This window comes from Saccostrea echinata, unplaced genomic scaffold, assembly GCF_033153115.1.
Source record: "Saccostrea echinata isolate AGI-Se365-2 ecotype Australia unplaced genomic scaffold, CSIRO_AGI_Sech_v1 ptg000052l, whole genome shotgun sequence".
NCBI lineage: Eukaryota > Metazoa > Mollusca > Bivalvia > Ostreida > Ostreidae > Saccostrea > Saccostrea echinata.
Window position 1 is genome coordinate 1,845,693 of NW_026889801.1, and position 25,378 is coordinate 1,871,070.

The 25,378-nt window shown below is 31.2% G+C and overlaps 1 protein-coding gene and 1 long non-coding RNA gene across 2 annotated transcripts; both read left to right on the forward strand.

Annotated features, from left to right (window-relative positions):
- Nucleotides 1-11,200: 11,200 nt before the first annotated feature.
- LOC133204106 (uncharacterized) lies at nucleotides 11,201-12,159 on the forward strand. The gene is made up of 3 exons (XR_009723549.1): nucleotides 11,201-11,291; nucleotides 11,708-11,944; nucleotides 12,090-12,159. It is a non-coding gene; the product is annotated as an uncharacterized LOC133204106 (long non-coding RNA).
- An 870-nt stretch (nucleotides 12,160-13,029) lies between these two features.
- LOC133204203 (uncharacterized) lies at nucleotides 13,030-23,175 on the forward strand. The gene is made up of 7 exons (XM_061339950.1): nucleotides 13,030-13,174; nucleotides 14,151-14,268; nucleotides 17,722-17,861; nucleotides 18,192-18,236; nucleotides 18,758-18,814; nucleotides 21,009-21,075; nucleotides 22,785-23,175. The coding sequence occupies exons 1-7, from the start codon at nucleotides 13,036-13,038 to the stop codon at nucleotides 23,173-23,175; spliced, it is 957 nt and encodes a 318-aa protein (XP_061195934.1). The 5' UTR covers nucleotides 13,030-13,035.
- The last annotated feature ends 2,203 nt before the right edge of the window (nucleotides 23,176-25,378 follow it).

The window sequence follows — 25,378 nt, forward strand, 5'->3', positions numbered from 1 at the left end:
TTCGCATATTTTCACAGTGGAATGACCTGAAAGCAATAAAAATATTAGCCTGTAAAACTATTTCTAGGCATTATTGAAAATGTATCAACACAAATCAACTGTGAGTATACGCAATCTTGTTGAGGATATCTGTTATATGCAAGAAAAATTAGATATTTTCCGAACTTTGGCAAAATTTTGTCTATAGGATTTTTCAAGAAAAATCTGATTCAAGCTTGCTTAAAAATTATCACGCTGAATACTTGTGCCCATTACACGAAGGTTATAACAAGCAAAGTTTTATGAATATTTACTTTCAATAATTGTTGAATTTTTTAATATATACACTAGTAAATGACATAATAAGTCTTTTTTTTCGATAAAATGCCTGTTTTTCAATAAAAACCTTCTCATTTGCGTTATAGATCCCCTCTATTACCGTAGATCACCTGTGAATTTACGTACTTTGTGAATTTACATATATAAGAATGTTGCTTTTTAGGTGACACATTTTTACGTTGATTTAACTCATTTTTCGAAAGCCATAGTATCGCTTGAATTGCTTTATAAATTCATTTTCATTTGTTTCACTTTGCTTAATTATAACCTTAGTCGATCCGTAATATTTTTTTGGTCATAAGCTTTGGTGTTCTTCACCTCCTTTCGACGGCGGTTAAAGTAATAAACCATATTAGAAACCAGATTTATACACATTTATAGCGAAATGCGATTTCCTGGACGACAGCCTCAATGTAAAAACCGTATATAAAATTCCAGGTTCATCTAGTCAAAGATGTATTACCTTAGAACAGCCAGAAATATTGAATTAAATCCTTATATCCAATGAATCTTATGAGTTACTATATTAATGATTTATCTCGCAAATGTACATAGACTTTGTGCTTTCAAGAAAAAAGTGATGAAATTAGCATGGTTAAATTTTCTTTAAAAAAAGATTTTAAAAAATTACATAATCGATATTAAACAAAAATGTAGGGGAAAACTGCATATAGCATATTCCACAAGAAGTTTATGATTACAAGTATGGTTATCCTAAAATGTTTCACACCAAGCGACACTAATCAATTTCAACATATATATTAAAACAAAATGTTACATAATGCAATATATAGAGAAAATAACGCAAGAATACAGTGCTGCATTTTTTCAACAACCATAAAAAATTGTACTTAAATGAGTTACAGCTGTTTTTACAACTTTCATGCTGAAGCGTAATATAAACAATAATTGACATGTGATTAATACGTTAGAACACGATAGACCCATTTTCATGACGTCACGTATCTACACCGTAGCCTTACTACATTTAGAAAAAAAATCCATCGACTCAAGAACAATCGTGCCGTATTCATATGTAAAACTATGAAAAGTTTATATAAAATATTTATATGTACTAGGATTTAACAAAAAGTTCGTGGACTGATAAAATTAATACTTTGTAGTTTGTGCTAACAAAATTTATAAGGAACACAAAACAACAAAAGTTCAAGAAGTATTGAAAAGTTCAGTTTGATACGTTGATAATTGCCAAATTATCAAAAAAAAAAAACATTATATGATCACCAGGTGCTGTCCACGTTCAGTTTTATGACGTCCGACAACATCATTATTTCTCAATGTCCGCTCCCTCTACTTCATACATATAACTTGATGAGATTACCTTTAGTTAAGTAAAGATTTAAACCTTGTTAAACCTGTCTTGTTTTTATGACTTAAAGCTGAACACTACTCGTGAAAGGCATTGTCCTCCATATTTCCCTTTCATCGGCGCTTGCTCAACAACCCCTATATAAACCGCAGATCTCTTAACAGTTCAAAGTATTTCGCTGTAGAGGTCTTATACCTGAAAAGTCGTACATCTTACATTGCCGTGTTACTCGGTCGCGATAAAATTATCAAGTTTTACGCACTTAACCGAGCTAGGAGAAAAGTAACATCAAATATACAAGTCAATGCATTATTTACAAACACAAAATGCACATAAAACAAGGAATAAACGCAAAAAAATCTAAGACCACGAAAGGAATACTACACGTCGGCCACAAGTTTCAAGTGTGCAATCGGGTGTAACGAAATCGAAGGGTTTATATACCTGTGTGCCGGTTCCTATTTATGAGTAGTGTTCAGCTTTAACAATGTCATGAACAACTGATTTCAATGCATATAATATTTAAATGGATCTATACATAGGGAATGATTTTCACTTTATTATGCAAGCATAATTTACTTGTCGGAGTTCAATATCTACCAAACATGATCAACGTCACTTTTCGACGTGATTGACGTTGGACAACCTGACTACAAATCGACATCTACTGTGCATCTCTCATCTCTCTGAATCTTTTTCGGCATTTAAGAACATGTACTCTGGATGCATTGTTTTTCTCTTTAGCCCGTTTAAACATTCTCTAGGTCTATGCCAGGTTTCTTTCAGAGGTGAAACTTACAATGTTGGAAAAAGAAACGACTCCCCCTTTTTGACGGCATTTTCAAGTCCTTTTTTGTTTCGACATTTCATATAAAATTTACGATAAAATTTCATAAACTTACAGAATGGAATAAAAATTGCAAATTTTACGGGATAACTGTGTCATACCACCTGAGTGAATAAAGGTATATTTGGACGAAAAATGCTTATATCAAATGATTTTTTCACAGATACACTCAGGTAGAAAAAAACGTCACCTTTGAGGTTGCACCGCCTGGACATACCATTGCTTGCAAAAACATTAACAATTTATTAAAAATTAAAACTTTTGATTTATAGTTTATTATATAGATGGAAAAGATGATGTTACTTTTTTATGAAAGTCATTGATGTAAGTGCCCATCGCGGTTTAAATTTTATGGCGCTAGCCCACAAACATTTTGATAACCAATCGTAGTGTAACTAGTGTAACTGCGGTTTTACTTCAGGAAAACACCTTTGGCTTTATGAACCCGAAATTATATATATGTTTTATTACGTCAGGCTCTCCGACTCTAGAAGTGTCTTGACGTCGAAAGGATAAACTTTTGAAGGTGATACTCGTATTTATATGTATGGTCAAGGTGTCTCCTAAAAACCACCATTCATAATATGTAAAATCACAAAGAACATAATAACAAGTTCTCAAAAAACTACATAGATATTGTCACTCAGTACCTCAAACATCTTTTTATATCAGCGTTGGAGTACTTGTACAGTATGTATTTAATTTACTTTCATTGATTAATTGATTTAAGCAACTTACCTGAAACTGATCTCAAAATATTCAGTAAAAATATAGCAATTAAAAACTTTTCCGTCTTCATTTTCATAAGGTGCCAAGATATTTCAAGCAGGCGATGGAAAGTGAACAATAACTTTTAAATAAGTTAACATTTCACGACGACAGAAAAATGCAGATTAACTATGACATCAAGATTTTTGTAAACATCGATAAAAATTTGTCAAATACACTTGGAGGAATTGAAATAATTAATCACAATAATTATCATCAAAGAATTTATTGGCACAAATATTACGTATTAAACTCTTACGTAATTGCCAACATTACAATAAATAAATACAATTAATTCAAAGATTGTTTTGAAAATAAGACAGTCCATAAAAAGTACTTAAAGAAGTTATTTACATATAAGCAAATCATATTTAAAATGCATGTTTACTGTTTTGAAAAAAATATGCAATATTTGGGCGAGGGTAGGAACACTTGAAAGGGGGCAAAACTTGCCGAGCCTTCTATTACGTTTTCCACCAGAGTCTGAATACTGTTTGTATTGAAGGACAAGTTTAACATATTTTGCTTATCCTGCAACATAGTGTTACATTTATCCTCCAAAGCGAGTTATTTTCATCAAATTTAGGGACATTTCTGAAGCTGAAACTAAAACAATGCAATATATATGACTTCAAAGTTTTAAGGTCATCGTAATGCAGGGGGCTATGTTTCAGCATTGACCGCATATAGCTTTGGTTGATAAGGTTATCTTTAGTCGTTCAATGCCTGAGAAGGGAATGGAGATATTGCTAAATAAATAATGAGTCCGGAATACGCATCGGAGTATTGCATTTTTTCTCTGAGAACTACAGGGTAATGATTTGTCGGTTGATTTGTATCATTTTTAGATAATGTAGATTTAGAATTGTTTTAATGATAGGGAAAACACGAGGATAAAAAGATAATAATTGTTTTAAAGTGTTGTTCTAAAATCAGCAGGGCATAATTAGTAATATTGATATGCAAATATAATTAATAAAAAATGTTACAGTTTGTTAATATCAGGTACACATCCATCAGCATGAGAAGACAAAAGGGATATAATTTATAGGAGGAATTAGCAAATAGTCGTTTAAGCTTCTCAAGACTTATAAAACCCTAGAATTTGCTTAGGTAGTGTAGATTAACCTTTGTTCAGCCCAAAGGAGGTAGGATAAAGCTCAATAGACCATGATAATATGCACTATTAAAACATATAAAGATCCTTTTCAAGAAAAACAGGGACAATATTAGTCATTTTATTCCAAAACTCCCCATTGAGAAGAAGAAAACTCTTGGCGTGGCCCTCCACATTCAGATAATTATATCGACGACGTTTTATCAATTAACAATGGTTATTTCAATTCAATTGCCGACTCAATCCTAGTGAACTTTAAAAAAACACACACAGAATCTGCCACAACTATTTCATATTTGGATGGTAAGTGACTATAGATGACAAAGGCCAACTAACAACTACATTGTATGACGAACGAGATGACTTCAGCTTTTCCATCGTCAACTTTCCTCATTTTTGTAGTAATATTCCGCTATCACCTGTTTATGGTGTTTATATATCCAAATCTATTCGCTACTCAAAGGCATGCTCTGAATATGATCAGTTTTAAAACCGAGGCAGGCTACTCACACATAAGGTGATGTTACAGGGATTTCAACAACCTCATTCAAAATTAGTATTTCGTAAATTCTCTCGTCGTTATAATGACTGTATAATCAAATATAACTTACCAGTGGGTAGTATTTTGGCTGACCTGTTTCATAAATATTGTTAGCCCTTTGTTTTCATACTGAAATTTACTACGGAATGTTCCGCCTGAATAATTTATTTGAGCATAAATGGCTTATTTTAATGTAATGTGTTGTCTATTAAGGTCATATGAAGAAATAATTTATACCAACTGTTAGGCCTTTTTTTTTAAAACTAAATTTGACTAAGGAATTATCTGTCTACTGATCAATACAAAGGTCTCACGACAGATGTGACTGGTCAACAGGAGGTGCTCACTTTTTTATGCACCAGGTCCCACCTCTGAAATTTCCGCGTCCATGTCAATGCCTTGTCCACAGATCTGTATTGATTGTACATTTTTTCAGATAGATCAATGTTCCTTATTTACACCTTTTTCATAAAATATTCATTAATTTCTAAAATTTTAGCGATATAGTGGTTAATGTATCACTCATGCAAAACACCTTTGCCATCAACATACAAACGTAACGTTTTTTTCATTTCTCTGTTTTATAGTGATTGTAATCGTAATGTTGAAATAATACAATCCTTTCTGAAATGAGTGATGGCAAAATCACTTTTTTGACGTATGAACCCTGATGTTAGTAATGCATGCACTTATAATTAAGTTTTTTGGCACAAACGCTCATAAATATCTTCAACAAACATGTGTAAAAACAAGTATGTTGTTGAATTAAATACATGTAAATAAATGTGATTGATTTGTAAAATCTATCTAAAAATAACACGTACATGTATTTACAATTATTAATACAAATGCATCCTTTCTTTTGTCTATACATATATCTTATTCATATTGAAAAACACATTAAGTCCCTACTATATATTTTTATGATGTTTGCCATACAAGTTAGTCTTGAATGTTTTTTGAAAGTTTATTGAGAAACTATTGATGATTTTTGGAATATCTATCGATAACTAAATAAAAATATCAAGTTGATAGTGATCACATTTATTACACATTTACAATGAAAAAAAGACATGTACGCCAAACATGTAGAGATACAGTTGCTAAAATTTCATTCCTTTTCATTATCTCTGAATACTCCTCAATGTGTAAAATTCACACAATGCTGCAATTAATAACTTCAGTTATATTTTTATTAAATTTGTACCTGCTGAAGCGTTGAAAGGTCTTCGATGAAATTTGTATTAATTTGACAAATCTTTGGAAAGTTTTTAATACTGAAACCAATTCATCCAAATTTGTTCAAGTTTTAAGCTAATTTGTACTTAAGCTCTAGAATAGTTCAATAACTTCTTGATACAATAGCAATCAGTGCGTATTTAGTCTTTTATTCTAATTTCTGATATTTAAACGTCCAGGTCAAGTAACTAACTCCTTATCTCCTAATGGAGATTATTCGCTACTATAGGGTAAAGCTAGCCATTAGTAGCTGGCTTCTAGAAACTGACTGAAAATTTGAATAAAGCTAGCTACTAGTAACTGTCTACGACATGTGAGTACAGCTAGCTACTAGAAATTAAACTGACATAAAATGTGAGTAAGAAGTACGAGAAAAACTGACTTAAAATTGAGTAAAAAGGTGCTAGGTTACAAATATTAATTTAGCAAAAAAATAATAATGTATTGAATGCATTTTTTAAAAATAATAATCTCGTATTTTTTCGTTAGACAAAATATATGAGATTTAAATATGTCACGTTAAATCTACCTGCAGTTAAATACTATCGTTGCGTATGCATTTTGAATTAGACATATCTTAGAAAAAACCGTTAGTGTGCCGTTCCTCTTTCTATTTATTTCGAATACATAACTTCCGTCAAAACAGTCTTCTGCTTCTATTTTTGATTTTGAATCACGAGCAACTTCGCCGTTATACGACATCACAAACATTAATCATTTTGTCACCATCAGACGACTTTGATATGTCTCTAGGTGGCGGGCATTAAGACTTTGATGTCAGTGCTAGAAGCAATCCCAACGGACTTTTGTACAGACCATCGGTCTTTGATGAGATTATCAATTTTTGGAGCATTACATATTGTGCCTATTTTACATGAAAGTTTCTACCAATGCACTTTCTTAACAGATAATACATGTATAACATAAATTACATCGATGTCTTAATTGATATACTTAGAGCTCTACGACTATTTTTGGCAAGATATGTAATATATATATATATATGACATATTTGTTTGCACAAAACAACTATCTGAATTTGGAGACTTACATAGATTTTCAATTATATTGTACTGTTTTACATAAAATTATTGTTTTTGGACATATTTTTTGGACATATTTGTTCGAACAAAACAGCTATAATGTATTATAACTGCATGGGTATTTAATTACTAATTAATGCTGCATAATTCTCCTATCAACATAAAGAAACTGACTTAATTTGTGACTAAACTGAACCTACACTAATATTTGAAAGTATTTAAAAAGAATATAATTTTCCTGAAGTCATTTTCTCTTTTTTATTAAATTATCTTAAACACACAAATGAGTGTGGGAATCTGAGCTAAAGAAAAAAAGTGATTAAGTAAAGAATTTTAAAATTTAAAGTAATAGAATTTCTCTCAGATGAATGTATTTTGCAGCAAAGCACAGCTTGTTTATTTTGAATGATTTAATACGGTACCTTAGTAATAATGTAATAATAATTTGAACTAAAGCATTTCAATGTTTAAATATATACCGGAGTTTTCATTTCTATCCTAATGATATGTTTTAAACTTAATCTTATATTTACCATTGAGAGAGAGAGAGAGAGAGAGAGAGAGAGAGAGTAGATGTCAGTACCGGTAAGCATCACTAAATTCGATAAGATTTGCACACTTAAATCACTACCAAAATAAAACGTTCCGGCGAAACATATTTGTCCATACTGCACTTCACTAAACAAAAAACAACAACAACAGTATATGTATTTTAGCGCACTGTAAGAAGACGCTAGGATTTATTTCTCAGCAAATAGAGCAGTACTATTGTAGTAAAATGTGAACCCTATTATGCTTCCCTCACCGCCAATTAAAAAATCAAAATTAAAAATCACAATTTTGTTTTGTGTGTAAAAAACTACAAACCCATGTATAATATGTAAAAATTTTAATCGAATACAGCGTGCGCTAGAAACTGAACTCTAACACTACAAGAAAATATTCAATTAACACGTCATTTCCCAAAATCTAATTTCATTGATTGTTACCCAATATACAAATATTACTACATAATGAAACGAAACTCCCTTTCTACAAACCCAATTTGGTTACATGCCGTTAGGGCAACTATTTCTAGCTATACTATCGCGAGAAATTATATAGCACTTTTGGAGATATACAAAATGCATATCAAAAAAATTCCATTAAGACGATAGGTCATGCTGACACGGACTGAAACAATATGAGGATTCATGCTGTCTTATGAAACAAAGTGTGTGTTAAATGTAGAATAAGAAAAATTCCTCTTATAGATTAGATCAAGACTCTTTATTGAAACATTACTTCCTGTGAAAAAATGACAATTTTTGTATAAATTCCAAGAAAAGTTAGAATAAGTATACAAAACATCTTATGTGCAAATTGCTGTTTAGGGCATTTTTCTGAATCTGAATTTCAATCTGAAACACTTTGATTTAATATGTTCTTGGATTTTCGAGGGTCCGTGTTCACAGATTAGTTATCTTTACCTTTTTCATTTCAAAAGTTATTACTTACTCTTAGTCTTATGACAATTTGGCAATCTTTTAGGAAATATGATTCCGCATTTGTCGCACTTGTACTGAAACACACACACACACACACACACACACATATATAGAGTCATCATTTCGTAAGTTTTATGGTCAATACAATGACCTTGTCAGCAAATACAATTTATCATTGAGTGAAATGCTGACTGACGTTTTTCATACTAATTGTTAGACCATTATTTATACACTGAATTGTCGACGGATTTTTTCCGTTATTTCCCGATCATGACAAGGAGCACACGGCGGGTATGACCAGTCGGCAGGGTGCTCACTCCCCCATGGCACCTGATCCCACCTCTGATGTTTGGAGGTCCGTGTTTGCTCTGCTCCTATTTTGTATTGTTTAATGGACTTTTGAGCTTGAATACTGTTCGTTATATCCATATATTTCATATATATATATATATATATATATATATATATATATATATATATATATATATATATATATATATATATATATATATATATATATATATATATATATATATATATATTTCAGTACAAGTGTGAATGGTATTTCCTGAAGCAGTGCCAATTGACGCGGCAGGATTTTTCATCATTATAAAGGTTCTTTTCGAACTTTGAAACACTCAGCAAATGAACAAAAATGTTATCATTCAAACTGATTAATATAGTTGTTTTCTTCTAATTACGAATTTGGATAGTACATATTAAGTGTACATTGTGAATTGCACAATACAATGTTTTCATGCTATGCATGCAATCAAAATCATTTAACATAATTATTATACTTATATACCTACCTATCTTCTCTCACAATTTAAAATTCAATGTCTTCAATTTTGCAATTTACGCAAATATATTTTTCGTGCAGACGACCGTGTTTAATGCCCAAAATACATATGTTTAAAAGATTGCTTGAGACCTATCACTGTTTTATTACATGTAAGCCATACAGTTTCAGAGCATATCTTTAGAAAAATTACAGACAACGTAAACCTTTGTATAACACTCACTAAATTATATTTTATAAAACGGAAAAGAGTATTTCTCATATCACTCACTGCCGTGCTTTCCCCTAGTGTGCACTTTTTCCTCGGATTTAAAACTGTCATTTTAATGATGATGACTTTTCGTGTGCTTATTGGAAACCTTTTGTATTTCGTATCAGGTAATGCAATTATATTTCGCTCTAATTTTACTTGCTTAGTTTTTGTTAAGGTTTTATTTAGTCTCAAGATCAGTTACATGTATGTTTTGGAAAATTATAAATTATTTCTTAAAGAACAACAACTTCACTGATCTCTTCTTGCCAAAACAAGTATTACACTGTATAACATCGTTTAAATGACGTAATAATTGCAGTGTTCTTTCTTTAAAAGATTTACTATATAGATTACTTTACTTTTTAATTAAGAGTACCGCATGAGTTTTTTTTTATACATAGTATGCAGTTAAATGGTTAAACAAAATATACTTCTGTCATCCTCCACAAGGTAATACTCATGTTATAATGTTGATGAAATGCTAATATTTCTTTCATTAAGAAAATATTGATTCGTGCTCACAAGAGTGAAATAATATGTGTTCACAAAAACATGCATATGACCAGGTGTGACCGGTCAACAGGAGTTGCACCTCTCTGGAATTTCCAGGGGTACATGTTTTTTTCACGTATTTGTATTGTTTATAGATTTTTTGAGATCGATCGCTGTTCGATATCTTCACCTCTTACATAAATTCCAAACGTATACTTCAATAGTTTTTGAAAAATAGTTACTATTTTTTAAAGGTTGAACCGTGTAACAAGGAAAATCCCAATACTGTTCTTCTAATGACTAAGTGTGCTTAGGTTAAGGCAACCCGGAAAAGATAAATCGACCACAGTACACAAAAAATTTAAACTCGAACTAACATGAAATAAAGAAATCAGTGTCATGTCAAGCAGTTTTATCAGATTAGTATTTATATCCGTTTTTGTTGTAGTGTTTTTGAATAGATGACGAACCTCTACTTTAATGTGACTTTTATATCAGTGACAAATAAAACAAAGCATTATTAGTTTTACACTCAATAAAAAAGTACAAACATTTTCCAAATTAAATAAAAACAAATGAAATCATTATTTGTGAATGATATTTAGTGAACTGCAAAAGAAAATGTTAACACTTGAAAAAAATAGATGATGCAGTCAATAAATATACATGTACACCAGATCTTCTATTTTAGTTATGATCAGTAGCAAAAACATCTGATGGCCATTACTGTACTTATTACGTTGTATTCCTGAATTTGAGACTATAGTAATAAATAAATAAATAAATAAATAAAAAAAAAAAAAAAAGCTTTCATCCTTACAAAGTTTAAGTTTAAATCTTGAATATATTTTTGTAGAAATTAATTGTATATTTCAAAAAAAAAAAAAAAAAAAAAAAAAAAAAAAAAAAAAATTCCTAAAATCTTTAATTTTCTATCATTTAGGCATTACACGTACAACTCAAGAGTTTCCAGTGACTATACCTTGGACGTTTCCAATAATATCAACTTATACCACCATATATTTTCTCTCCCATGGCAATCCGGTGACATCAAGTATCTAAAAAAATATTTAAGCTTCATTGAAACTATGTTGTGTTTTTATGTTGTGTTTAAACATGTTATTAAAAGAAGTTAGCTAAAAAGAAACTGTTGTTTTTACCTTTTCATAACATGTAGATGTATTGATGTGCATTTAAATATGTATGTATGGTATCACTGATTGTATATGAAAACAGCCAGACTTTTTGTTAATCTAATCGTGTTTGTTTAAATGAGTCAATAATAAATTCAGTTTTAAATGAACATATTAAAAATAAATCTAGGCGTAGCTATTACATGTAGCTGTTTGCATATTTAGATATTAATTTATTCAATTAATTCTGCTCACGAAATTGTGCATGTGCACAAAAAAATAAAGAAAAAAAAGTGGCAGTCAAAAATCAAAGCTGACATTCTTTTATACATTTTAGAAGAATCCATCTCGAGAGAATGTCGATTGCCTGGGTATTTATACAAAGGAACTACAAACGTAACAAAATCGGGTTTAACATGTCAACGATGGGATACACAGAGCCCACACGAACAAAACTATTACGTTTTTAGTCTTGCACAAGAGAACTACTGTAGAAACTTTGACAGAGAAGAACCTTGGTGTTATACGAGTAATTCAAGTGTTCGTTGGGAACTTTGTGCCGTGGACATTTGTAGTAGGTGCACCAACAATATTCTCCTACTGTATTGAGACTCTTTTTGATTGATCATTTGAATTTAGAGATTCAGAAAAATATGCATTCTTTATGCACATTTTATGAACTATGTGCTCTGGGTATTGTATATTTTCCTTCGTTGTAGGGTCGCCTTGTCTTAACCAGTCATTTTATACACCACAAATAAAATCACAGTGTCTGTCTGCTGAACCAGCTGGTGATCAATTCTGCAGGTAGGCTTAAGCCTTATACCAATGATGACTATACAATTTTTCCAGAGAGATATTTCAATTAAATATATATAACGAACATGTGTAACTCTACGAAACTACCAAATATAACAAATCAAGCGACATCTAGCAAATCCTTTAACTTTTACATCAAAGTTAAATAGAGTCGCATTTCAGATTTGTCTAAAATGGATTGATTGATTGATTGTATGTTGCTTAACGTCCCATTTGAGAATTTTTTTTACTCATGTAGAGACGTCACCGTATGCCTATGAAGGGCTTCAAATTTAGACCTATACTCGGGGCCCATTAAGCAGTGAGGGTTCTTTATCTCGCCAACACCTACCGTGACACGGGACCTCGTCTTTTAAAGTCCCATCCGAAAAATCTGTGATTTTCACTTTTATTGCCGGGCGCTTGGTGAAGGAACAGTCACTACCTATGCTTATGTATTAGGTTTGACGCGGCGCGGTGAAAGAGAATCGAACCTGGGCCTCTCGATGACTAAAATGAAAAGATTTAAATTGCATTGTTTTTTCACAATTCTTCTGAGGAAGGATGTGTTGAAAGATTATTTAATTGTGCAGGTTTTTAGAAATTATTTTTATATCTAAAATATGTAATAATTTGTCTGCATTTGTATATTATCATTTATAGTTTCTTCTAAATAAGACAGGGTCCCTTACCCTTTTCTAATGCCAATACTATCTTTGAAATTCCAACAACTGTTTGACATGAATGTTTTTGTAATTAAATGGGTATTATATCCACTTATTAAAAAAAAAATGTTATAGATTTACATTTTGAATGAATTTCATTTGCTAAAATGGGAATGCTATGAATATTTTTTTTTTCAGTTGGATGTGGAGTATTGTTGAATGTTTGAAGAGCCGAATTGAAAATTCTTCTGGTATTCCGTGTTCCGCTATTAAAACAAAATCTATTGCTCTGCAAAATCAAAACACCATAGAAAGATTAATTGGAAGGTCTATCTCTCAGTGTAAGTTATTTTTTTAAAAATCACTTTGCCAAAGATGTACCTTTCTTCAGCAAAATACATTGAAATTCATTTGTTGTAGAGATATGACCATGGAATCTCTTGATCTCCCCATTATCCCGTGTTAATTCCCTATGCTTCATCGACGGTTGAGGATAAAATATACCCATTTTACTCGCAATAAGAAACATTAAAAATTACAAAAATGTATTGTAGCCAGCTTACAATGTGAATAGGTAATCACCTGTCCTGATAAGAAAACTTGAATGTATTGACAATAATTTGATGGTTGTCTCGAAACAATTGCGAGTAGGTATTAAAAATAATACATTTCTTGAGGCATATATACGGAAAAGCTAAGTAAAAAGAATTCTTATCATTTGTTTGGAATACATATAATATTGTGCATTACATGCTAGCGATGTGTGTGACACCAACGTTATAGTTGAAGTACCTTTACCTTAAAGTTACTTATACATATACGTAAGGAAATTATAAATAATAATCGTTCAAAAAATGATTGATAAATAAATTAATAAAAAATTAATAAAATTTTCTTCTGAACCTTCAGTCTTTAAATAATCTTTTAAATTTCCAACTGACACAAAAATCAATGAGTATTTTATCAGAAGCTAGTAAGTATATTTTTCGCTTCGTTTTAAAGAAAAAAAAAATCTTGGCAATATATTATAATAAATACCTTTTAAGTAGATTTAGCGAGGATTCAATTTTTACATTATTAGTGAGGGTTTTGAAATCACTAAAACTACTTCCTGCTAACAATTCAATCAGCACGAAGGAGGTATGAGTAATCTTGCAAGATATGGGCAACTCGCTGAATTCATATACCAATGTTAGGCCAAATCGCTAAATATGCGCTAAAAATTATACTTATACATTATTCTCATACTATACAAAATGGTCGCACAAACATAACATTTGTATTTAAATTTGAATGAAAATTCTCTACTATTAATAGGTATTAAATCTCCATGTACTGGTTCACGAGTGACAAGTTTTCAAGGATTGGCGAAGTATGCAAACCCTTGTAATATACAATACCCGATTGACAGAGAATCTTTAGACACACAGTGTCCGTAAGTTCGTTTTATTTCATCTAGCTTAATTAAAGAACATTTTGAGTTTAGACATCACTTGGTGTCCGTCATTTTTGTCTTTGGTGAAGTCGCCTACTTCATCTCTAGGCGAGGTTACTTTATATCAAAGACTCTGTTCATTATATTGTGAGATTTTACTGCATAAACGTAAGATATTTCTTCTGTATAGGTTTAACTTTTTATTTCGACTCTTTAGAAATAGAGAACAAAGCAACTGGAATGTAACTAGCTGATAAAGTTAATGTACAATTACTGTAAACGTGGAAATTTTGACGACGTGCTAATTTTGACTATATTGACGATTTTTCTTTTCTCGTCAAAATTTCCACTCGTCAAACTTCATATCATATATATAGCGTCACAATAGACATTGATCGTTGAATAACTTTAACGCTTAATTTTCTCGGCTTCCCCCATTAGATCAAAGTTACTGTTTAATTTTTTTTGTAAATACGGTAGTTATGAAAACATATAATCATAGTTTTAAAAACCATTGAGTATGTCATAAACAATTATTACCCATGGTCATAACATTCTAACTTTGCGTAATTATCACGCCGTGTTTGACCTACTTTGTCACCTCAGGCAATCGGTCTCGTATAATGAAAACAATATACAATAGAGCCATTAATTCAATCAAATATTATACACTGTAGATAGTTTTTACAAGCAAAATTAAATTTTATTGATGAGAACGCTTGTAAATGAGTTCCCGAGGAAGTCGCGGTCCTTGCTTATAACATCGTGAACTCGCACAGAGCGGCTTAATCGTAGACGTTCTCAAGTCAACTAATTTAGCCAATGTTTCCATCAAGTTTTTGGTCCTCTAGCTTCTGGCGAACTTACTATGAGTACTAGTTTTGAAACTCGTTGTTTTAGGAGTTCTTTGTATTCATTTTTTGTTTTAATCTTGTGAAATCAAAGATATATATAACTCTTGATTCAATATTTCATCAAAATTAACACTCGTCAGTTTCCGTAAACAAAAAGTCGTCAATTTTTCAACTCGTCAAAATAACCACGTTTACAGTACTCGAAAATAAAAGTTGAAAAGGGCGAGCATACAAATTAGTGGCATGAAATAGCTACCGACTATGTTACCTAATTATCTGCACAAAGGAAATGTTTAATTCTTATGATTTTTTTTTTTTCAAAATTGTTTGAATACTATTTTGAAATCTATTGAAGATTTATGTAAACTGTATTAAAAAAAATATTGAATGATTTTTTTTTGTACACAATTTTATGAATGTTTGATCCAAAACATGATAATCTTATTTGTATAGTTTATAAAAGAATATTAATAATAGATGAAAAGAGTGAGAAATGATTAAATTGACATGATCTATATCATATTTAGCAAATTATATAAAAATATGATCAAATGTTTTTGAAATAGGTTCCACTGAACTGTCTCAGTTTTGTAATTTTTTTGTTTTAAATCCAAGGGTTTTTTTTTTACAGCAGCCAAGTGAGTAATGTTGCAATGTTGTCTCCTAAAGCTCTTTTTCACACCGTTTTCGTTTATTGATATGGGCATGAACAATATAATGCTAAAAAAGAAGACATGCAACATCATTAATGCATACTATGAAGAAATCAGCATAATAAAACCTAATCAAATAGATACTATTTCAAACGGCTGTTTATATCGTAAGGGGATTCAGGACACCTGTCATATGACAGAATTGACTACGTCATAGTCTCTGTCAATGTAGATGCTAAATGTTGTTATAATCATCGATATTTGTGTAATTTTTTCACAACTTGCTAAGCTTCAACATTCAATATAAAAGGATTTAAGAGCTGTTTTTAATGATCAAGTCAATATTTACAAATTGTGAAATTGATTGATCCCCCTCTCCCTTTCTTTATGCTGCAGTTTAACAAATATATGATCTCTCAGCGCATTGAGATCAAATACTTGTTGATTACACGGTCAGTTTTATTACATCAAAACAAGTCACAGTCATTACATTGTGATGTTTAATAATAAGAAGCAAGAATTACAATCATTTTTGCGTGTTTGGTAGCAGGGGTTTTCTGTATTTCACTCAATTTTGCTTGTTTAAGCTTTTGTGTGCATGTGACGTCAGAGTTGTTTTTCCCGTAATCGGAAAATTTAAACATGAAGCTTTTTATTAGGCTTTTGAATTGTTCATCGATTTCCTGTGTAATATTGAGGTAAGCTTCACCTTTCGATTTTGATACAGTTAATTATTAAGATAAAGGACTTCAATTCAATCGTAAATTTTAAAATATTTATCTTTTTTTTTTTCTCAATGGGTTTTTTTTTGTCGTTGAAGCTCTCTTGAAGAGTGCGTAGATTATCCAATCCATATGCAATGTGAATTTAAAACAAAATGCTGTAAGAATTTTAAAATCTGAAATATTTGAAAAGATACATGTACACATACTTTTTTTTTATTTGTTCATAAAAATTCCCATTATACATCCAATAATGGACCTGTAAATATGAAGAATCGAACCTATACAGACACTGTATGAAGCAATATTTGTGTGGCGATAACTTCTAAATAAATCAAGAAACCTGATGACCGAACTGCTTCAAGATATGTAGGACATAATAAATATATACAATATACAATATATAGACCTAATATAAATTTGAATTATTGACTAGATTTTTTTCAGCTTAAGGTCGTGTTCCTCCTAACAGATTAAAATTTATGATCTAAGTTTCAAACAATCAAGTCCTAAAGATCAATAGGAATGTCGTCATGCCGTCAAAAGTAAATAAGGTGAATAGCTTCTAATGTATGGTTTCATAAGAACTCTCAGATCCGAGGCCAAAGGGTTTTATTAATTTTGAAATCAGGTAAGATAACGTTAATCTGCTGTTTTACAGGTAAATATGCTGTTTTACGTCCCGTTCGAGAATTTTTCATTCATATAGACGTCACCATATACCGATGAAGGGCTTCAAATTTAGACCTTTACTCGGCACTCAAGGCCATTGAGCAATGAGGGTTCTTTATCATGCCAACGCCTTGCCGTGACACGGGGTCTATGTTTTTAAGGTCTAATCTGAAAGACCCGCAACTTTCACTTCAAAGTGCAAAGCGCTTGGCGAAGGAACAATTGCTACCATTTTTTTTTTATCGATTTAGGTCAGTCACGGCCGGGAATTATATCCACGACCTTCCGATCACGGAGTGAGCGCTCAGTCCTACCTTGACGGCTGAACCTGTTTTGAAATAAAACATAATCTAAAACAGTTAAAGGAATACATGAATCAAGACATTTAAAACAGAAAGAAAATTGATTAATTTCAATATTATTGTTGTCCAAAGAAATTAAAATGATCTCTAATGTTGAAAACTACAAATCAAAAATGAACTTAAAAAAAAAAACAAACTTTTGCATCCAAACAAAAGGAAAAAAATATTGTTTTTGTCTTTTATTTTCTAGTAACTTTCTACGTGTAGCAAATTGCCTGCTTTCCAAAATAGGTGATGAAACAAATGAGACTTGTGTGGCAAAGGATAAAATTTCCACTGCAAGGACGTTTTCATCTCTTATACCCCAGGATGCTGCTAATGTTAGCCTTTGTAAGAATATGCTTATCTCCGTTTAAAAATAATCTCTTACCTCTTTCTGTAGAAAGCTACAGATACAATATTATACTAAATATTTCAACTCAACTAATTTTGTGAAGCCTAGCAAAGTAAAGGCTATCAGGTTAATTTAATTTTATGATATTTTTTTTTATTAAAGTATCTAATTATTAACAGTAATAACTGTCTCTCGATTACTCATAAATCTGATATTTTTTTCCCCAGAAAAAGTTGTTGTGCGTAAATGATAACCCAGCAGTTTGTAGGCGTAAAAATGATCAAAATTATATTTACCGATTTGATTCCATTCATTTGAATTTTTAGGCATATCGAAAATGTCCGAGTTTCCTGTAGCTGCATCGGATGAAGGTATTGTTATACATTTCATATGATTACAATAACAAATTATGCTTACTTTACGAAAGGGGGTTGCAAATCTGTTTTAAATTAACATATGGTTTAAGTACATAATACATGTAATTTTTTGTTATAATTAAATTGAATGTCCGTTGCCTAATAATACAAACATATTTTAACTGCATTTAAATTATGGTTTGATACGAAAATCTGTCTTAATATTGCATTACCTAAGGTATACCATTTTAGTTTAAAGGAAATTTCATCTGATGTATACAGAAAAGAAAATTGATAATAATAGGGAAAAACTGACATTTACATTAGAACATTTTTTTCACCATCATTTTTTTTATCGGTTTGTAGCTCACTGCCGAAACCTTGCCTTTATTTGCTAAACGAAGACAAATAATTATCATAAAACTTAAATACAGCCATTGAAGAACAAGTGTGGGTTTTTGAGGAGACTGAAGGGTAAAGTTAAATTTTAAAAAATCTCGCATCACTTTTAATTATACTGCGATTTTCCTCCATAGATTTACCAAACGCGGGGCAGATTTTGGACACAAATGTAAATCAAACTCCAATGTTTGGTAAGTTAAATATAAACCAATAAGTCGTTTTAAGTGTATATAGCAATGAAGCATTTTCCCGGTGTACGTTTATGAATATTCAATATTCAATTACGTCGATTACTCCTTTTTTTCCCAAAGAAAATAAAAACACATGCAGGAAAAAGTGACTGGGTATTTGTGAGCTCTCTCTCTCTCTATATATATATGTACTGAAACGCAAAAGAAACGCAACAAGCAATAATCTACAAATATTTGAACCTTTTAACTAATGATTTTCAAAACTGATTACAGTTGAGTTAAACTCGATTTAAAAACATCAGAGATTTGATAACAATGTTAAATGATTATCTTTTAACTTTAGAAAGTAACACGTTACTGTTAAAACACCCCCCTTCTTAGTCATTCAAATATAGCGTGGAAGACTGCCATGCACAACAATTGCAGCTTGATTTCCACGATGCAATAGGTTCATCAATCTCGAGATCTGAGCGAAAAAAATATTCTTTGCCATTTTCAAATGTCCGTTTTTCAGATGACGAAGTCGAATTTTCTCTAACCTAGCGCAGTGCAGTAACACTTGGACTTCCGGTCCACGGACTATCATTCATGCTAATGATACGTATGAGCCTGTTGAGGCGTGTTGTCGTGCATTTTTGCATCTGCAATTCTCCATCACCTTTATTTTCAGATTTTCCAGCTACAGCATTTGAAATGCGTACTTAAGTCATTTTCAGGAAGCCTTGACATCTCTTCCGGAAACGAAAGAAGAATTTATTTTGCAGAATATTTGCTGCATTACTTATGATTAACAGATACAAACCCTTAAAACCCCATATTTTTGTCAAATGTTTTGCTAAACATGCAATTTTTGAATTCTGTTAAGCGGGCTCAAACTTAACTTCCGTTTATGGCATGAAAATCATTCAACCGTTAAATTATCGATACTTACAATGTTGAAGATATCCGTACTTTTTAGATACAAAATTTTATCCTTTATATAATTTTACCCCCTAAAATAGGATGTTGCGTTTCTTTTGCGTTTCAGTATATATATATATATATATATATATATATATATATATATATATATATATATATATATATATATATATATATATATACCGTATAGAGGGTTTCTTGGTGATTGTAAAATTTGGCGTTTACTTGCTATAAGGTATGCAAATATTTTAGGCGTATTTTGTCTTAGAGGACAAAAAAAAAAAAAAAAAAAAAAAAAAAAAAAATGTCGTTACAAAAGAAATCTCAAAGGAGTATTGAATATTATATTTTATCTTCATTTTATAGCGTATATTTATTAAACGTAACTAAAGTTGCAAATATTAGCTCAGAGATCCCACGCGTCCAAAATAGTCATTTAAAAAGTAAAAACAGGTGCACCACTTATTTAAGGTTGAGACTTTTGTTCTCCACTATTGTTAAATAAATCCATGACGCTCAGGCATTACGTTCCCTTTCATTCCCATGGATTCTTGGATTGAAAAGTCAGAATAGACAACTATATATAGTAGCAATTGAATTTTCTGCTATACAAAATATTCTCAAACGACACCTGCCCGAGCACTCTTATGCCTAAGGATGATTTGATAATGAAAATAATGAAGAATAATTTTTGTCTAAAGAAAACATCATTATTCTTTAAACGAAGTACTTCTTAAGAATTGCTTTCAAAATTTGTTGTGCTGTCTTTACCAATGACACCTTGATCATGATTTGCAGTAAACTTGCAGCAGTATATGCCAAACAGGTGGAGATCTTGTATGAATATTCTTCTCTTTTTTGTCAACTTAAAGATTCCTTGATTGATAAGGATTATTCAAGATATCGATTTATAGGAAAACTAATCCCCTTGAAGGGATTTGTATATATGAAATGAACAAAGGTACCCCCATGTAATTGACGTCATACAAGCACATTTACAAATACTAATTAACAACAAGAATAGGATCAAGTGTTGCTTTCAGACTGTTATAAAGCAAAGAAGTATTCATTACTAGAATTAAACATTTCAGTAAAAAAATATAAATGTTAAGAAAAGCGTGTAAAATCTCGTGAATGCTATGAAAACGCACTGTTGAGGGAACGAAGGTACTAAGAGAATACAAAGACTATGTATGGCAGTAACAGTATATCCAAGGTTTGAAAGTTTATAAAAGTTTTCCTCCTAAACATAACAATGAAAATCCTTTTTCAGTTGGCATAGGATTGGCTGTTGTTGTTATTTTTGTTGGTATCTTGATTGTCAGCCTAATTACAATGAGGTAAGAATATATTCAGAGTGCTCTTTTTCAGAACACGTATTGGAAATCATTTTAACACATATTCTCTTTCAGTAATGTGATCGTATGTTTTAGTGCTTTGTAGATGCCAAATCTTTAAGAACAAAACATTTACCTCTTTGCTATTGAGCTTTGAACTATCCATGTAACCACATAATGAAAAAATTGTCACAGAATAACGTTGTAACAGACTCACACTTTTTTTTCTAATCCTACGACTACATATATGTAAATATATTTTGTTTATATATTTGTATGCTGCATTTACTCTCTTTAACAATCCCGTTATTTTATTTTTTGATTCAGTTAGGTTCTTGTTCATACAATGTACTTAATGTGACAGGGAATTAAGGAGAGAAATATGCAAAAATGATTTTGATTTGAAAAAAATATGACGATAACGAACAGTAATTAAAATTAAATCTTATAAATAATAAATTAATTATGCAATTAACACCAGAATAAAAAAAAATATTTATATGTTATAAAAAATGTTGGAATATGCTAATTTAAAAGACCCTCACTGATTAAATTGATAATCCCCCTCCCCAAAAAAGACAGCAGAAAACATCTTATAAAGAAGCTTTGGTTGACCTTTTTTTTTTATCTTATACGCAGACACAGAAAGAATGTTCTGATATTGTGTTATCAAGAGATAGTGTAATGTGTTCATTCTAGTGCTTGAATGTACAAGATGATATGTTAAGAAGACGGGTGAACAAGGTGTGCAGAATTCTTATAGATTCAGATGTATAAAATCATATTTAATTTGTAAATCTAGTATTTTAAGTAAAGGTCTCATTATTGGTATTTTTGAAATTATGATAATCAAAACTTTTCTGAGGGCAATTTTCTCAACCAAAATTATTCTGTTATTAAAAAACACAGTGTGTATTCCTGGGATTCGAACCCTAGCAATAAAAATATTCAGTATCATTTTCCTTTGCGACTAACATGCTAACCACTACTCTACACAACTCCTGAAGAACAGTGGCATTTAAATCATGTTTGTGATAGGACCCTTGACAAAATGGACTTCACGTTTTTCTCGGAAATATGCGAACGTTGTGTAATAAAAGTATTTTTAAGGTAAAATGGGTCTTTGCTCCATGTTTTTTGTTAACCAAAAATGTATATTTTGAAGCAAACCTTGAGGATAAACGTTAAAAAAATTGGTGGGAAGTCCCACTCATATCGAAAAATTATGTTATAATATGAGAAAACAATCCTTTTTGCCCTCTTTAGTGTGTGTTTGCTATTTCAAAGGCAAATAATTTCAAACTTTTTGAAATATTTGCAAATAGTGGAGATTTTACATAAAGTATTCTTTAATGTTAGGTAAAATATTAAAGAAAATTTTGTTATAATTGAGATTTAATTTTTAATCTTCATGTTTGTCGCACTATAGGCATTTTGCTCGCCTTGTTCACCCATCTTCTTTCAGAATGTCTTTTGATCTTATAATAAATAATTTTTATCTATCCCTTTTTCAAACATACTGTACGTGAGTAATAAATTATAACATCTGAATCGAAGAGAACACTCTTTTCCTTCTAATGTTGAATAAATAAGGAAATTACATTTCGAAAATTAATGTTCTAAACATTCATGGAAGTTGCAGATGGCAAATTTTAGAAATATGTTAATTTTATTTATAGCAATATACTAATTCATCTTGTCTTCTAACGCAGAAAAATGCTTTTGAAAAAGAGAAGAAAAGAACTATTGCGCCTTCCAAGTATTCCAAAGACACAAAAAAGTCCATATGAGGCAAATTGTACCTCACCAGTTGATACATACATTGACCCTGACTATGAAATGATTGAGGAACAAGACGAGGGTTATCAGCAATTGGGTGAACAAAGAGGCGGATCTTACGTTGATCCCAATAATGCAGATGGCACTTACCTCGATGTAGTCCCTACCTCAGACGAAAAAAGTGACGCCAGTTACATTAATGTTAGCCCTTACATAGAGTTGAGAGATGACTCTACTGAAAGTACATCTATAACAAAAATAATTGATAAAGTCCGGGAACCTAAAGAAAACAGTGCCAGTTCCGAAAATATGACACCAAGCTAACTAACAGAAGTATTAAAAACGTGATCGACACTGACCTTGGCTAGTATTAAGTGAGTCAAAACCAAATGCAATACGATGCCATACATCATTAAGTCATACTTCTCATGAAATCATAATTTTCAAAACATACTACATTATTTGAAAGGAAGTGAAAGCATGAATTTTATGATTTTTTTTCATAGCTCCTGAAAATGAGCTGTGATTGTAAGGAGAATTGATTATGAAACGATATTTTATTATCACGTTTTGGGAGCTTGTGAAAGGTGAAAAAATGTTTGAACTTTATCATGTTTTATTGCTTGTTTTGCAGAATTAAATATCATAAAATACAGTCCTTATTGTGATATTAATAAAGAACGAATGAATTTTTTTTTTTCAGAGAGAGAGAGAGAGAGAGAGAGAGAGAGAGAGAGAGAGAAAGAGCTTTGAATCATTGTCACAGATTGTCGAGCGGATTTATCTTTTAATTAATTAAAATACAACTCAAATGCGTTTGTTTACAATTTACATGTTTAATTAATGATGATACTATATACAAATGTCATTGTTGTTGTTTGTTCGTAATTTCCCGTCTCGCCGCTGGCTTTTCCACCTCACAGGCTGGAGGATGGACTATAGGTTCCAAAGCTGGCTGGCCTATCTACTACACGCCATGGGCGGACTTTAGGCACTGGGTGGCCTCACTATTGTACAAAAAACTCTGACATATGGATGGAACCTGCTCCAACATATACATACAAGTTTTACTTACAAGCTCTAGTGGCTTTACACAAATACACATTACACTCATTATCAGATTAATCGATAATGGACACGTCTTAGATAAGACTCAATTACACACACATGAGTTGTTTAAATTATACATACAACTCTTACACAATTGCAATATTGCGAATTGCTACTTTACGGACAACAATTTTGACAGAAATTGTACACCGTACTTTGAAATATTTAAATACGCGTTACTATAGATAGAAATCAAATTAAAGGAAACACACATGCTAAAAATGATGAGAAATGCGGTGACTGGATGTTTTAGAACAAATGAATAATATATGGGAAATAACTAAAATAGAATTATAAATATAAGCCTTACCTCAGAAAAGCTGGACCATTACACTGCTAAAAATAATATCAGACCGGAGCAAGCACTGCCATGAATCACAAGGGTACATACATGTAAAAACAAAGATATAAGAGGAGATAAAGGCGTCCTCCTCTCTGGACTGCCGCGTCCAAACTAACTGGCACGGACTGGCGGGTTTTAAGGTCCAGTGAACTGAGGTTCAGTGAAGGATATGTACATTAATAACACATTTAAAACGAAGGGGTTTCCCACAGGATATTTACATGAAAATTTAAAATACATTATCAAAAGTATGATAGGATGATTTTAATGTGACAATCATATTATAATTATTATAATTCAATCCAAATAAATTTTTGGAAGAAATCTTTTTTTCATATTGAATTGTGTATTTTATTCGATTTATGTCTCATGATTAATTTAACAATCACATATATTTCAAACAAGGTTGCTTTAGGTGCTTTATACGAATAAATGATTGATTGGTTGTATGTTGTTTTACGTCACATTCGCACCGAACTTTACTTTGTTCCTTTGAAACTTTAAAATAGTTTACTTGAAAAGGTCAAGGAAAGTCCATTTTTTGATTCCTCGACAGCAGAATACAGGCTCGGATCTGTGGTTATGGATTTTGCAAATCATAGGTTTTTTAAACAAGAAGAAAATGCAGCTAAATCAACCCGTTTTTCCTTAAACTTCAATATGTCAATAAAGGAATTGACACAGTTAATAAAGGTAATATTCTTAATCACAAAAGGGTCCGGTCTTGTATTCAACCATATCTCAAGGTGAAGACTACACCTTGTATTTCCTACAAATATACATCGACTATTGCTTCCAAACTTTTAAATTGCAAGAACATTTTACAGAGCCCAGATATCGAATATCTGAAATATAATCCTCCTTCGTGTTCATGTTCTTCTTCACCCTATAACTATAGTCCTGCTGGACAAGTTCTTACTGGTGACATAAATATAGTTAATAATGAGGACCTTAAATCAATAGTTTTAAAAGGGTCAAAATTTAGGGAACCCCGATCTTTTAACTGGTGTCATAATTTCATAAATATTGTGGATTCTGTGGAAGATTATGCCAGGCGATGGGCTAGTCATGAAA